The 15,985-nt window shown below is 43.1% G+C and overlaps 1 protein-coding gene across 2 annotated transcripts in view; it reads right to left on the bottom strand.

Annotated features, from left to right (window-relative positions):
- The window catches only part of Tgfa (transforming growth factor, alpha), a 93,334-nt gene that overhangs the window by 16,382 nt on the left and 60,967 nt on the right, over positions 1 to 15,985 (bottom strand). Inside the window, exon 3 of one of the 2 annotated variants that reach the window (XM_005385613.2) lies at positions 1,623 to 1,743. In XM_005385613.2, coding sequence (XP_005385670.1) covers positions 1,623 to 1,743 — 121 coding nt within the window. The remainder of the gene's footprint in view (positions 1 to 1,622; positions 1,744 to 15,985) is intronic. The other variant, XM_005385614.2, reaches the window with a different exon arrangement.

The raw sequence follows: 15,985 nt of genomic DNA, 5'->3' as shown, positions 1-15,985 counted from the left end.
AAGCTATGGCTTTACTGAGAGCTTACTATTGTTACTAATAGGAATAGTTATAATGTAACTAGGGAGAGAGACAACCAGTCATCCTGATTCCTGATGTCATGGTATGTGACTTTGATGGGCCCAGACTCAGGAGGGCAGAAGAGCAGTTGCTCGTGCATTTTAATAAGCATGATAATCATGAATAATGACACTGTCTGCTATCATCAACATCACTGTGCTTTGTGTTCCTGGGTGGGGAGGGCTCTTCTTTGGGGAAGTCCTGACATTGCGGACATTCCCATGAAGAAGGTGGCCAGTGTGCCTCCCTTTTTCCTCTCCAGGTGAGGCTCAGAGATACCCAGCTGCACCTCAGGATGAGGAAAGCCCTCCCACCACTGCTGACCACAGCAGGCTGTCCTGGTCCCTCCTGAGCTAGTGCGTCTAATGCCCTTAGCTCTTGTGCCGAAGAGTCAGCGTCAGGAGCCAGAGAGTCTAAGCTCTGCTATGTGACCTGGTCACAACCCAAGCTCTCTCTGCCTAACTCCCGAGGTCATTATGAGGAGTAAATGAGTTAACACACAAATTGTGCTTCAAATAGTGCCTAGCGTGAAGCAAAAGCTCCACAAGTAATAGTTTTATTAACAGTATTGTTTGTGGTACTACTAGGTTAGGCCAGACAACAGTGCGGACTTTTGACCTATAAAAATGGCAATTTCCTATGATCACTGCTTCTTAACCAGGGAGTGGCAGTTTTGTTACAACTGAAGACAGTTAACATCCTTCAATGCACAGATCAGCCCCCAAAGAGCCCCCTAGCTCCAAATATCCACAGTGCCAAGGCTGAGGCTAGGTCTACCTAATAGTATTCAATTATGCATAGATGTCTGAAAATGTCACTTTCCAAAACTTGTAGCTCTCACTGCCAGGAAGATTAAGGTTTACTTCCAACAGGCTCTGGCCTCCAAACTTGTTTCCTTCTGTCTCCTGGTTGTAGCCACCTGGACTGTAACAGCCACCCTACCCACCCCGGCACTCCAGGTCTGGAACAAGGTCTCTGCTTGTCACACTCATCAAACCTGTCACCGGCTCAGGGAAGCTTTCCTTGAAGGCCTTTCTTCCCCAGCCTTGCTGACCGTGGGCTCAGCCAGGCGTGGAAGCCATCATGCTGTGGCATGCATTGTTATTTATACATTGCTCTTTGCTATGTGATCACTTACGTATGTGAACGCTTTGCATGTACTTCCCTGAAAAGTTGCTGGAGTAGAGAGACCTTGTGTAGGATGCCTGGTCATCCAAAGGTACCCAGCCCAGGGCCTTGCCCTCTAAGAACTCTAAATAGTGAATTATATTCTAACCCAGTAATTTTCCAATTTGGATGAATCCAGGAGTCACCTGAACTGCTTGGTACCATGCAGAGCCCAGGCTCCAGTCTCCCCAGGGGTCGTACCTCTGTGGGCCTGGAAATGGGTTTTAAGCCAGCTGGGTTTGAAGAAGGTGCCCTTGGCCTGCCTCTCTGATTCTCCAACATGCTGAGTTCCAGAGCTCCTGGGAGCCTCCAGCGAGCCTTGTGGAAGCAAATGCTCTTTGAATCAGGTGCTGAACAATCCCCAGCCCGGAAGCACAGTACACTAAGAGACACTTACACACACGCTGGCTTGTCTTCCTGCACCAAAAACCTGCAGGTTCCATGGAAGCAGAACTGAGTGTGGGAATCTGGACAGTCGTTGAAATGTGATAGTACCGCTGCAGCCACAGGTGGTTCTGCTGGGGAGAGAAGAAACACTGGGTTCAGATATGGGCATAGATGCCCCATGTGTCCTCAGGACCCTTACCCCACCAACCATGGAGGATGGAGCCCTGATGGCTGGGCCTTCCTGTCTCCCCTGGGCAGCCTCAGAAGCTCTCACTTCCTGACTAATCTCAGTACAAGACACTGAACTCCCATCATGTGCTTTCTTGCTTTTTTTGGACAACAAAACAATTCCCTCAAATGACTGTGTAATCCAAAACATACCGAGCAATTTTATTGTTTTAACACAAGAGCTACCTGATTTTACTTTTGCAAAGTGATGGGGATCTGTTTTTTAAAGATAGACTTCATAAAGATCTGTTTTCAAAGTGGAACACCAGGATAGTATGAGGGAGCCTCTAATTAGTAAATTGATGGAGAGGCAGAATAGTTAATGATGCAAAAGATGTTCACAATACATGGTAGGTGAAGTTAGTGGGTTTCCAAAGTGGTCTGTAGAGCATGATTCAACTAGAAAAATGCAAATGAAATCTAGAGCTGAGGAAATCTTGGAGGGTACACATTAAACTGGTAGCAGGGTTTCTCCTGGTGGTACATCCAGGACTGAGGCTACAGGGGTCACTTAAAGCCAAGGAATCCATGTGAGAGCAGCACAGTCCTATTGGAGAAGCCAGGAAGGGGCAGAATTAGATCCTCCTCAAAGACCTGGCACCACAGTGCTCATAGGCTGGGGTTGAGGGCACTGAACCTTTCAGGGGCTTCCTTCCCTGCTTTCAGGTAGGAATAAAAATAGCCAGCCAGTTCAGGGGGCCCTGTCACACAACACCCTGCCATGCCTGTTGACCAGCACCAAAGGCATCACTTTGGCTTATCTTATGCTGTGTCATAGCCTCATTCTGTGTAAGTAACCCTCGAGGTGCAGAGGGTATCTCCTGCACCTCGGCACAGCAGATGGGCTTCCGTAGCTTTTCTGCTCATATCTACTCATGCTTGTGTTCTGGGAAACTGAGGAATGAGTCTCTTCCCACTTAGTTTTTGGAAAAAGATACATTCTTGGAGTTCTTGCACACTGAGAAAGGGCAGATCATTTCCTACTGTGAAGTTTTAGGCCATCACTGATGGTTTAACTCATTTGGCTGTCTTTCTATTCATGAGTTCCTCCTAGAAGTACCCTAATTTTAGAAACTGTATCCTTCTAGTAGAAAAAGCAGAGGCTGAAAATACAACTGAACCCTTGATGTGGAAGGCAAGGGTATGTGCAGTGGAGAAAAGCCCAGGCTTTGGAGTTAGAGGGACCTGGATTCGAATTCTGGCTTTTGTATTTTCAAGAGAGGGTGTCTATCTACCTCATGGGTGGCTCTGACGTTTACTGGGGTCATGCTTAAGTTCTACACTCTATGAAACTGGTAGAAACCACTCAGCTGGCAGCCTCACTTATAATCCTAAAATGTTAATGAATCCCCTCCCCCATGTAAAAGCCCTATAGGATGACACTCTTTCCTCCTCCAAGTTCAATGAAGTGTAACTAGCAGTTAAAATATCCTTTAGTGACAGTTACTCTCCCATATGAGAATAAGCAAAGAAGCCTGGGACCAGGTGGCCTTGGCAGTCCCAGGCTTGCAAGATCTTGTGGAGCAACAGCTTCTGATCTGCTATGGCTCAGTGCTCTTGGCTGACTATGGTCACCTCAAGACTTAGGTCAGGAGCAAGCCCGACTTTCTCCCAGCAGTGGATGCTGGGGATGCCAAACAGAGGCAGGAAGAGTCGCTGTGGTTCACGTCATTGGCTTCTCTGTGTTCACGGAGATCATCAAGGAGCAAATAAATGTTGGGAGATGAAAGGGCCAGAGACCAGCAGATCTAATTTGATATTCATGTTCAAAAAAGGCCTTTGATAAGCTCCACAAAAAGCTATTTAATATGTTCCCACTGGCTTGAACCACTGGTGTTGCGTTTGTGACTGTCCCATCAGGTGGCTTGTACCATCAGTGGTACAAATGGGGCTAATCACTTTTATCAGTCCTTTTACTAATAAAACTAATTTAAAAACTGTTCTATGAGATACTCATGCATCTACCACTGGTGATTCAAGCCACCTGGCAGTGAGACATATGAATTACGGTCCCATCATGAGTGTGTTGAATAACCACAAAGCACTAGAAGAAGACCCTTGTCAGGGCTCTGAGCCCAGCTCCGCCAAGTGCAGCCTGTGGACTGACCAGCAACTTCCCATCCCAGAGCATGTCTGAAAGCCACAGTCAAGGGCCCCGCTTTACACCTACTCATTTAGGATCTTTGGAGGGAGCCCAAGAATCTGTGTGACAAGCTCTCCCAGCGAGTTTTTAAGTCAGGTTTATTGAGATAGAATTGCTATACAGTAACATTTGCCTTGCATATGTTTCTGATGGACACTAATGTTTGGGACATGCAGGCAACAAAGGAGAAAAATAAACAGTCTCTCAGAAACATAAAGCAACAGGGGTCCTGCAAGGGATCCTTTTGGGAGCTGGTCATCTTCCAGTTCGTCAAACACTGCAGTGTTAGCGTGATACCAAAACCTGAATCTGCTGAGATTCTTTGTGGCAGTGTCGGTCAAGGGAAACAAACTACAGAAAAACCCGGCTCTGTCTCTTGGGCTCACCTTCCTCCAAAACTGCCTGGTGAGGAGTAGACTCCACCAAACTTACTCCACTGGTGGGTAATTTGCGTCTTATCAGAAATGGCTTGAGGGGTTTTTATAGAAATAGGTACTACAAATAGGGAGTGTGAATGAGAAAGAGGTGCGAGACAGAGAATGAAGGGAAAGAGGGAGAGATGGAAAGAGGGGGACAGGGAGAAAAAGGCACAAACAGAAATAGATCTGGGCAGTGAGAGAGGAGAGATGGAACAGAGGAAAGTAAAGGTAGGAGTAGCAAAAAAACAAAGAAGTCAAGGTACCAGGTTAATTTACAAAGCACATTTCAGAAAACCATATGCGTGTGCTACAGCTGAATGGAAAATCTAGCTCTATGCCTCCTAGCAGTCTAAGCAAGTATGTATGGTTCATCGGATATTATACCGGCCCTGTACACATGGAACAGGCTCAGCTTTTTCCAATTCTATAGCTTAGTGAGCAACTTTTCTTCTTCTGAGGGTGTTTTTTAAGGGGATTTTATGGGGTATGGCAGACGGCATCCTCAACAGATCCCAAAGACACACACAGAAGCACCTGCTGATGTCCACTGTCTATCCTTCATGCACCTCTAAGGATGTAGAATGCATGCTAAGAAGAAACTCCAAGCAGCAGTCAGAGCAATGGCAGATAATACATGGTGGGTTTGTTCTGTGCGTCAGAGACCAGGATCAAAGTGAGGAGCCTGATGCTTATGACATAAGCTTCTAGTCCCCCAGGCTTGCACCAGTCTACCTACCTGGTGCACAGAGGGCCCAGAGAAGACAAAGGGAGCTCAGTGCCAGTTGATTATCACAATTGTTAAAATATTTTTTAAAAAACCTTTTTCCTAATTATAAAATACAATTTTTGAAAATTCTGAAAATAGTAACATATCATAATAACCATTTTAAAGACTAACACCTATCCTCAACGCACCATTTAGCAAGGACTACGTAAGTACACACCGTATACAAACACATGTATAAGCTTACTGTTTCTATTTTGTTGCAAGCGCTTCCTGTTGATCACAAGCATCTTGCAAAGGAGAATTTAGTTCAAACACTTTGCACGGGGTACTGTCCTGGCCCCCCATCCAGATAAGTTCAACAGTCAATGCATGGGATGTGTCCTATTCCCATAGACACACTGGCAGGTTTGGAGCTGGTTACAGGCTGTCATACAGGGGGTGTGGTTTGTGCTTAAAAAGTAAGTGGTCAGGGAGAAGCAGGCCACACAATATTGCCAAGGGAAAGCTACACTGCAGTTCTGCTCTCACTGGGACCCCTGAAGGTGAGTGACTCACAGATAGAGGGGAGGATCACTGTGGTGCCAAGGTGCTGTACAAGCTTATGATCTCATGCACTTTGCTAAAGCCCTGTTGCTATAGTTTGGATGTGGCTTGAGTGTCTCCAAAAGGGTCCTATAATGGAGACCTAGGCCCAAGGCTGTGTTGGGAGGTGGTGGCACCTGTAAGGAGTGGGACCCAGTGGAAGGTGCTAAGGTCATTGAGGGCACTGCCCTCAGGAGAGATTAATATAATCCTCGTTTAAGCCCAATTATTTCCTGCAAGAGTGGGCTATAACAAAAAGAGAGATCCTAGCCCCTAGATCTCTCTGGCTTCTTGTCTCACTATGTGAGATGGATGGCATGGACCATTCTGTGATGTAGCCAAAAGACCCTCACTAGAGGTGAGTAGACGCTGGTGCTAAGTTCTTGAACCTCCAGAACTGTGAGCTAAACAGACCTCTTTTCTTTATGAAGTACCTAGTCTCAGGTATTTTGTTATAGCAACAGAAAATGGACCAATAAAAAGTGCAAAGCATGCCACAAGTGATGGGGGAGAAATTGTTGTTCTTGTTTGGGAGCATATAAAGGTGTTTGTTTTAGGCATCACAAAGACCCAAATAAAATCTCCACCACTACTGCACAGTCAGTCCCAATAAATGACTCTTCTTGTTGACATAGGAGGCAAGCAACTTGGGGAAGGCTACAGAGGGTAGTGGGTGGTGGCTACTACGTAGTACTGAGCACTTGCTGTGTGCCAGGTACCTTCCTTACCTCATCTTATACACCGAGGCAGGGCAGGCCTAGGGGAAGGATTTGCCCAGTACCTTTGGGTGCTATCTCCTCAATGGGAATACAATTGCCTCTAGTTACTTTATAAAAATAAAAGTTACGAAGACACCTCCAAATTCCCAACCTCTTGCCCAACCATGATTCAGTCTCTTAGTCTTTTTCCTTTGCTTTTTTCCCCTACTTTTCCTTCTTTCCTTCTCCCTTCCTCTTTATTTTTTCTTTCTCTCTATGAAAACTCAAGGCACTATCAAGAGATAGAAGGAAAGGCCTAGAGACAGAAAGTGACAATATGACTCTGCAGGGAAGACAGGCACCAAGAGCCAGGAAAGCCTTCCATAGAAGGCCCATTCAAGTGCAAGTGAGGGCAGGTGGGGGGGGCGGGGGAGAGGCGGGGCAGGGCAGGCCCCGGCCCTAGGGGCTCCGGGCCCTCGACTCCTCCAGGCACCACGTCTGATTAGCTCGGGGTTGATAGGAAAAGCAAACACTCAGGTTTTCAGAACAGCCCTTGTACTGCATACTCACCAGCAGCTGGAGTTTCAAAGCTGCTCTCAGTTCCTGAGGTCATGAAATTTATGAGAGCCCTTCCAACTAGGGAGCTAAACACATATCTTGGAGACACCACTGCTGCCAGGGGAGCTGTCAAAACTTTGCCTGGAGACTGCAAACTCACTAATAGGATCTGGAGTCCAGCCCCACTCACAGGAAGAGGGTCTGGAATAGCAATTGAGGGGGCAAGGAAATCCCGGATTCAGTTCACAATGGGGCGCTGGGGGTGGGAGTTTCCAGTTCGAAGACCCAAGGAGACACCATCTGGATGGAGCCTTCGGACAGTCCTGCTCCTGGGGGAGTAGCAGCCACACCACTGAGCACAACCATCCCAAGAAGCAGCCCTAATTGGACTTTCTGCCAAGCTGGTTGGTAGGAGCCAGCTGAGGCCATAGATCTTTACTCTCTTCCCCAGATGTCAAAAGTTGTAAACATGTTTGATCATTGCAAAGCTTACATCATTTATAGTCATTTCATTACTTCCTCAAGCATCATGGCTAACTTTGTGACCATTTCATCATGTCTGGCTTTTCCATAGGAATGTTCAGCTAAGGTTTGCAATCTGAGCTCAAATATTTTCAGATACTATAATGGCAAAGCCAACTAATGTCTTTCGAGCATCAGGAAGAAAAGGCAGTAGATTCTTTCAATGAAGACAGGCATCCACAGCAGCCCCCAATGAGGTGAGGAGAGGGTGGGAGCCTGAGGGGTACCCTTGGCACCTGGGGGGCCAAGTCTGCATTTTACCTGCAGGCCACTTATAGGCACCTGCAGGACTGGGCTCAGCTGGGAAGAAGAGGTTCATTTCAGGGCTGCATGAGGTCCAGTTTATAGGGACAAACTCCAGGCTGGGAGGCAACGTGTGACCCTGCAAACTTAGCTATGTGTGAAGGGAAGGCTGCAGCAGAGGCCTCCCGTGGGGTGACGTAAGTGCCATGTTAGGGAGTAGAGAGCAAATTATCTATTAGGTGCAGGTGTCCAGCAGACACTGGTGAACAGGGCCATGCCCCCATCAGTGTTTGGGGGATGGTGAGAATAATCTTTAGAGTTTTTTTTTTTTTTTCAACAGTAGAGAAATTTACTGGAGAAAAGGAATGGGGAATGAGGAATAGGAATAGCCCCTGAGAGACAGGCAACCAAATGGGTTGCCTGATCTTTAGTTTTAAAAATTTTTCTATAAATGACCCTGAAGAGGAAGGGCATTGTCAGAATCTAGTGTGGCAATGTCAATGACCTTTGAGGGAGACAGGAAAGCCCCATTGGGGAGGAGAATCTATAAGGGCAACTCCTGAAGAACAACTAGGGGGACAGTCTTCAAATGAGCTGCAGAAGTCAGCAGAGCACAGAAAAGCGACCCCAATTACATCTGAGGCGGACTAGGAAATTCACCGAAGTGCCACTGGCCCATGTGGAGGACTCACTTTGCTGGTTCTGAGTGTGCGTGTGGTGAAGATGACCTAAATAGAATCATATCACTCATTCACGACTAAAACTAAGAACAGTAAATATCTTTTAAATAGTAGATATAATAACAACAGATACATAACAGTGCCATTGTTTGAGAGGAGCATTATTTTAGTTAAGTGGTGAAAGAAAAGTCCACAGTCCTGTGCTTAATTTACACTTATAATTAACTGACACAGTGCTACAGTGCTGTAATTCCTCTTGCTGGTTCACTAGATGAGTTGGGTGGGGGATGGGAAGGGCCATTTCTGTCAAACCAACCCCAGCCCCAAGATGCACAATTTGCTAAGAGAAACTTCTATACATATCTTTCCTATATGCAACCCCTGGAACACAGATTTACGAATTCCTCAGCAGTCTTTCCCAACACCAGCTCATTTTGACCCTATTTGATTTTTACCTTTCCCTGATTTTAAAAATGTGCTCCAATGTAAGGGCAGGGCCACTGAATTATCTTTTTAAACATCAACACTTTCCTAGAGAGCAAGCATCATTAAACTATTTTTTTAGATAAGGAAACTGAGCTTAGATAACCTAGCCAATGGCACATGGCTAGGAAATAATAAATTGAAATCTTATCTCAATGTAAGAGATAGCTCATTAAGAAACTGAAAAGCTGTGAAAGTTAGGATGCTATTCAAGCCCAGGAAGACAAATGCTGAGAGGGTGCATGATAAAAATCTGCAAATCATGCTGGAGGAAGGAAGGGAAGCACTTAACTTGTTAAACAGCTTCTAGTAATCAGAAGGAACACTTCTAGGAAGAAAAAGAGGAAGTACGACTTTATTTGGGGGAGGAGTGGGGAACTTACTATTCCCACAAGGGAGCAGAGGCTGAAACCTATAAGCAGATGTAAAAGAGATTTCTGTGTCCACGGATGATGGTTAACTAAGAGCAAGTGGAAGTGGGTTGGGTGTTGGCTCACGAGATGTTGCCATGCCTTCCCCTACACACGCTGCCACCACCACAGCCTGAAACTCTGGGCTGAAACCAGGAGCTTCTACTTCAGGGCAGGGCTGCTGAATTGTTTTTACAGCTTTAAGCAAGGTGATGGGGGAACCCAAGGAAACATCGGAGCCAGTTTAATTCCCTTTGATCAGTTCCCTCTTTAGGATGTGATAGAACCAAATTAAAGAAAGGTATTGGTTCAAACAACAAAGGCAGACAACCCACGTTCCTACTTTCCTATAAAGACACTGGTTACTATAAGTTGTGTGTGTGTGTGTGTGTGTGTGTGTGTGTGTGTGTGTGTGATTCAGAGAGTCACCAGTAGTACTGGACCCCAGCTGGGTTTATCCTGCTTGTGCTTACTTTGAAGGCAAAGCCAGAGTTTACATCATGTTTAACGCCTTTTTGCCTATCCCAACAAGAAGAAAATAAGATAATTTGAACACAGTAATACTTTGCCAAGTTCTTATTCCATTTGAAGTATTTGGGCTTAGAGTTTCAACTCCATGTGGATCTTCTGAGGTTGGACTAGGATGATGATAATTATTACTAATCGTAGTTACCGCCCATAGATTGTTTTACTAACGGCAAGCATTGTGGTCAGTATTTGAGGAAAGTGAAGCACAGGGTGGTTGTTTGTTGAAGGCTGCTTCGTCAATATATGGCAGAGCTGAAACCTGAACTCACAGTTGGCTCCTCTAAAGGTCTCCTGCTTTTTCCAAACACCACAGTGTCACTTCAGTGATTGTTTTGTGCTTTAGAGTAGAGGAGCAAGACATCCTTAACGGGCACCTCCCTAGCCCAGACAACTCTTGCCTTTGGAGAATAAGAATCAGGGATTACCATGAAGTCCTCAGGGAGTACTTTAGAATTAAAAGGACTAATAGTCTCAAGGCAAATGACTGTAATTAGCAAAGAGGCTTTCAGAGTCTAAAATAAAACTTCCACCAAATCATGTGAAGTATGGACTAAAAACTGTATGTATCCATCTAGAGACCACTGTATATATATTTCAATTTAGCCTGTTAGCTGCATCCTGACTCCTACTTGGGAATACCACCTCCTCCTCCAAAGGGCATAAGGAGGGAAATAAAGACGAGACCCCCAGATAATTTTCCAACCACTAGTGGATGTGGATAATTTTCCACTCTAGATTTATGATGGGTTAAAATGAGGGGGAGATAGAAAGGACATGCCCTGGACAGACTGCTTCCTCCCCACTGAGCTTTGCTCTGTACAACCCTATTCCCCAGCCCCTAGGCTGCTCCTTCTATTCCTACCTTGGCCTTCGTAATTTTAAGAAAAAAAGAAAAAAAAATTAATAAAATTGCAGGTCATGCTTTTGCTTTGAAGCCTGGAGCCAAACCTTCCCCCTCTCTTTTAATACTGTAATAATTTGATATCAAAGAGACAGAGCATTTCTTTCATATCTTCAAACCAGAAAGCCCCTTATTCTAATTATATCCTCTTGGGTGTCAACCAGCATTTTAAGAACATTCCACTTCCAATTTCCATTCACAAAGTCAACAAGGATGTACCTGTGCTTGGCTGTCATCAGTAAGCTTTGAATCAGAATGTGCCGGGCTAGGGAACCAGAGATGAGTCCCATGGGTTGGGGAATTCTGTTTTGGCTTTGTTGGAAGAACAGCCCCGTTGGAGCCCAGGGCGATCTGCCTTTGCCGTCTCTGTGGGTCTCTATTCTCTTAATAAATATCAAAATTGTTAGGCAAAGTGGTTGGCAGGAAACCTGCAAACTACCCTGAAGGAAAAAACTGTTTCTTCTTGTTAAGTCTTTGAACCATAATCCCTTCAAACCCTCCATGGCCAGAACACGTAAACACTACAGATATGTTTGCTTTTCTAGATCATTTTCTGTCCTGAGAACTTTTGACAGATGCCTTTTTCATTAGCAGTTTACAGACTGAGTCTCACTGGATGGAGGATAATCCTCATTTTAAGCGAAGAAACTGAGGCATACAAACATTTTAAGTTTGCTTTAAAGCAAAGCTCAGCAAACTTAAAAACACAGGAGTATATGAATGAATCTCTGTTCTGTGACAAAAATGTGACCCTTTCTTCTTCCATTTGAGTTACATATTGATGGTTTTGGGGTTGCTTTTAGACAAAAACCCTTCTAACAAGATTGTATTTCAGAGGAAACACATTGAGATGTTCAAAGAGTGGTAGGGTTATATGTAAATATTTTCTATTTTATAATTTTCCAAGTTTCAGCATTTGAAAATTTGAAAACAATATATTTTAAATTAAGAAAACAATATTTAAACTTGAAACTCCATGAGATTATAAATACAGAGTTTAAGTAATTTTTGTTTTTGATGTTTTACTTACAGAAGTATAGCTTTATAGAAGACTGGACTTTAGGAGTCTGGGTTTGAATGTACACAAGAGAAATCATGTTATCATCTTATATACAGAAAGCCAACTGACATTCTGAAACCCGCTCCATATCTCTTCACAGTGTTCTCCATCGGCTGGGGACTTTCGTCTACCTTTTAGTTTTGCTCGTCATGTGTTATATACACAAACAATTTTTGTAGCAGCCCCCCATAGGATTTTGTAATTTATTACTTTATGACTAACATATGTTCATTATAGACATTTTAGAAAATATCCGAATTCTAAGAAAACTGCTTCTCATTTTATCACTGAAAAGTGAACACTGTTTTTATAGAACATTTTACAAATGCTTATTTTTTCTTGTAGTTTTCCATTTTTGTCCTTTGCATAAGGAACCATGTTTCTTTGACCACTTTTCCCTTGTAGTGATTTAGAATATATGGACTTTCTCTTCAAATTACTGATGATTATCTTTAAATTTACAACGATATTTTTCTCTATCACTATTAAAAATGAAATCTGACATTCAATTAAGTTAGATATCAGGCAGACTTTTAGTCCCCCTTTGTCTTGTCCCCAGTTATCAGTTTTTATGACTATAATCTGATTCTATCTCCCTATTACACTGTTTTTATATATAATTTCCACTTTATTATTTTTGGCACCTGTTATTAATAAAACTTAATTAGCACATTATCACTTGGACATATTATCACTGATTTGCCTACACTATATCTTTCCTACATTTATGGATTTTATCTTGACATAGTTGTCATCTAGGAGAAGAGGATCTTTGACCATCTTGTCTAGGAAGGGCATGTGAGAGGTATGACTACAAAATAAAACAGTATATGTGTGAGACTATCTGCATTCTCATCCCTGTTTATGGTTTTGCATATGAACAACTTGGGTCACAAACTGTTAAGCTTGTAAGTCTCCAGTCACTGACTTTTAGCTTGTAATTGGTGAAACATGAAGCTACATTTACTATATTCCTTTGTAAGTAATCTTTTTTATTTTTACCTGATGCTTCTAAGACTTCTCTTTGTAATAAATACTAGTTAAATTACATTGAAGTTAATGTTTTCAATCTTTTCAGATTAAAACCTTTTTTTTTGTAGTTGTTTCTTTGATGATTATGTTAACCTTAGTTTACTTTCTTTTCTTCTTTTGGAATTACCTATATTTTGGGTCCTTTGCTTCTATTTTGCATATTTCTTTTTTCTCTTTATTTTTGTATCTGTCTTTTTCTGAGTTCTGGTACAATCTCCCAGCTCATTAAAAAAAAATTTCACCCATTGATTTACTATTCTATCCAATCTATTGGTCATTGGTATGTTGTAGATTCAGAACTGGTTCCCATATTTTTTCATTGCCTTGCAGCTGTTTGTTTCACAGATGCAGTGTCAGCTTTAGTCTTGAAGATACCAATCAGAGATTATCCACACCTTTGTCTGCTTCTTAAAAGTAGAGCTGCTCATTGAAATTCCTCACAAATGTTCTTGCATGGTGCATCCTTTCAGGTGGTGAGCAATTTCTTGCATCATCATGTTTACAGAGAAAGATCTACTTTGTTTAGTGTTATTGAGAGTTAAGGTAAGTTCCTTAGAGACTGTGTGGCCCTATTCAATATTGTGGGCCCAGATAAAGGTAGAAAAGGGGAAGTTTAATTTTAGTGCTTTCAAATAGTTGTGATCTCTTTGGTAAAAGCAGGAGACAATATATACAGCAAAGTTCTATCTTTGGGCCAGAGGTATTTTGTCTTTTCTGTTTGCTGGGCACCCATGCCATGCTAGGTGTGAAAGCCAATTGAGTTCAACACTCACTGTGGCTTTGTGTCCTTTCTTGAGGTGTTGCTAGGATAAGATCGCCTGCCTACATGCCTATACCCTGGCCTTTGGCAGTTGGGCTGTTGGTGTGATTCTGTTCATGATGAACCTCTTGCCTCCTGAAGGAGTGAGTGGTTGCTGGATGGTGATGGGATGGCTCTTATCTGCATAGTCATCAGTAGATATCCTGCAGAGCTCCTAGTACTGATATAAGTTTAGAAACAGTTTCACATTCCACTGATCGCTTCAGTGAGTGTCCAAAGGCAGTTTGGGGAAAGGAGAAACAGGGCATGTTCTAGCCTTCTTCCTCAGAGCCCATCATTTTCTTGTAGACATTTTCTATATTATGTGTACACAGGTGACCAAACCAATTTGGTCACTCACCACTCAATTTGACCACCAGTGAAGTTTCTCCAGAAGGCTATTTGAAAAATGAAAGTATTCTCAGTTCTCCTGGTGGGAATCCCCAGCAAAACGTCAGTATGGACTCATTCACTCAGAGAGTAGTCTGGTTTTCACAGTAGGTGTCTGAGCCTACTGGTCCTGTATTACCCAGAGCTGCAATCCCATGCCTTCTTCAGAGTGCCAGGATTCCCATAAGAAACACTCAGAGCCAATATTCCTGCCCTTTCCATGCTCGAAGATGCTGCCTCATATAAAATTTGGGAATTCCTGACTTAACAGACTTCCATCCTTTCCCCCAAGCCAAGTGTAAAGAAGTTACTGGGGAACTTTGTTCTTAAAACAGAAATGTTAGAGGAGTCCAGCAACATCAGGGTCATTCTATCTCTTAATAGTTTCTCCAAGTCATACTGCCTCAGAAAGACCTCATACTTCAATGAAATTTTTTTCTTTTCCATTCAAAGTAAAAGAAATGAAGCTCTGAAGAGTTCCATTTCATAAAATTGTTCCTTAATCTACAAATAAAATGTCAGAGTTGGAGGTGATCATATGTAGCTAGTCCAGAGCTTTGACTATGGTGTCTCTGAACGAGGTTATTCTAATATGCAGGGGCTGGTACCCTCAAGCCAGCTTACTCTATCTGGGGCAGTTAATTTTTGCCTTCTTTAAACTAGGTTGATAACTGCTTTCTTGAAGCCTCTGCCTATTGGTTTGCAATCTGTCCTTGGAAGCCACACAAAGTAAGTCTTCCTCTTGTAAATAGTCATCCTTTATACATCTGCAGTCTGCCACCAAGTCTCCTCTGAGAATGTGTGGTCCTAAATTCCCTGTAGAGCCCAAATCCAAGATGGCTCCCAACAATCCCTACCTCCTGGAACCCACTGCCTTGTGAAGTCCACTCTTATACTGTGTCAGGATGATTTATGTGACCAATAGCATAAAGAGGGTCTGTGACATTAGAGACTAGGTTATAAAAGGCACTGTAAAGTCTGTGTGGTACCTGCATGCTCTTTCCTCCTCCTCTTTCTCTCTCCTTTTCCCTCCTCTTCTTCTCATTCTGTAGGTTCATTCTCTCTGAGGGAATCTAGTCACCAGGTCAGCAGTACACTCCACGGAAAGCTCCATGTGGCAAAACCAGGGGCTCCAGCCAACAGCTCTGTGAGCAAACCATTCTCCAGCCTGGTTAGGTGTCAAAGGACAGAGCAGCCCCAGCTAACCTAATAACAAGAACTTCAGTGACAAACCTTGAGCTAGAGCCTCTGGGTTAAGCTCCTTTTGGATTCTTCTTTGGATTTATGTGAGATTATAAGTGTTTATTGATTTAAGCACCTAAATTTTGGGGTACTCTCTTCCACAGCATTAAGTAATTAATATAGTGAATTCCCACAAATGTTATTTAAGTGAGAAAGTCTGTAAATATTTTACCTCAGGACAAATTGACATTTTTCTTACATGATATTCTTAAAATAGTCCACTACTGAGTAACAATGACAATAGCAGCAACAACAAGAAGCACATTTCCCAGATACCTGGGATGTTGGCCTGTGTTAAGAGTTTTAAACATACCATCTATGTTAATTCTTATAAAAGCTTTGTGACATAGGTTCTATTGTTCTACCCATTGTACAGATGAGTAGTATAAGTTTAGAGAGGTTTGGAGCCTTGCTCAAGGGCATACAGCCCTTGAGAAGTAATATAGGGCAAACTCAGAAACAGGCAGTGTGACCCCAGAGCCCTTGCTCTAAAGCTCTAAAGCTGCATGAGATGGGGACTGAGTACACTTGGAAGACCACTGTATCTCCCACAACTTCATTTCCACACTAGTAGGACTTCAGTCTTTGCCAACTTCACTAGCAGTCTTGGTCAACGAAAGCCTCTACTTTTTCTCCACTTAAACTGCCATCAAACTTGCACTCATATCTTTCCTAATTAAATCATTATTTGCAACCTAAATACTGACTGTTAAATATGGCACTGTTCA

Source organism: Chinchilla lanigera, unplaced genomic scaffold (genome assembly GCF_000276665.1).
Source record: "Chinchilla lanigera isolate Chin_1 unplaced genomic scaffold, ChiLan1.0 scaffold00023, whole genome shotgun sequence".
Lineage (NCBI taxonomy): Eukaryota > Metazoa > Chordata > Mammalia > Rodentia > Chinchillidae > Chinchilla > Chinchilla lanigera.
The sequence above is the reverse complement of the archived record's forward strand: the minus strand, read 5'-3'. Positions and strand labels throughout refer to the sequence as shown.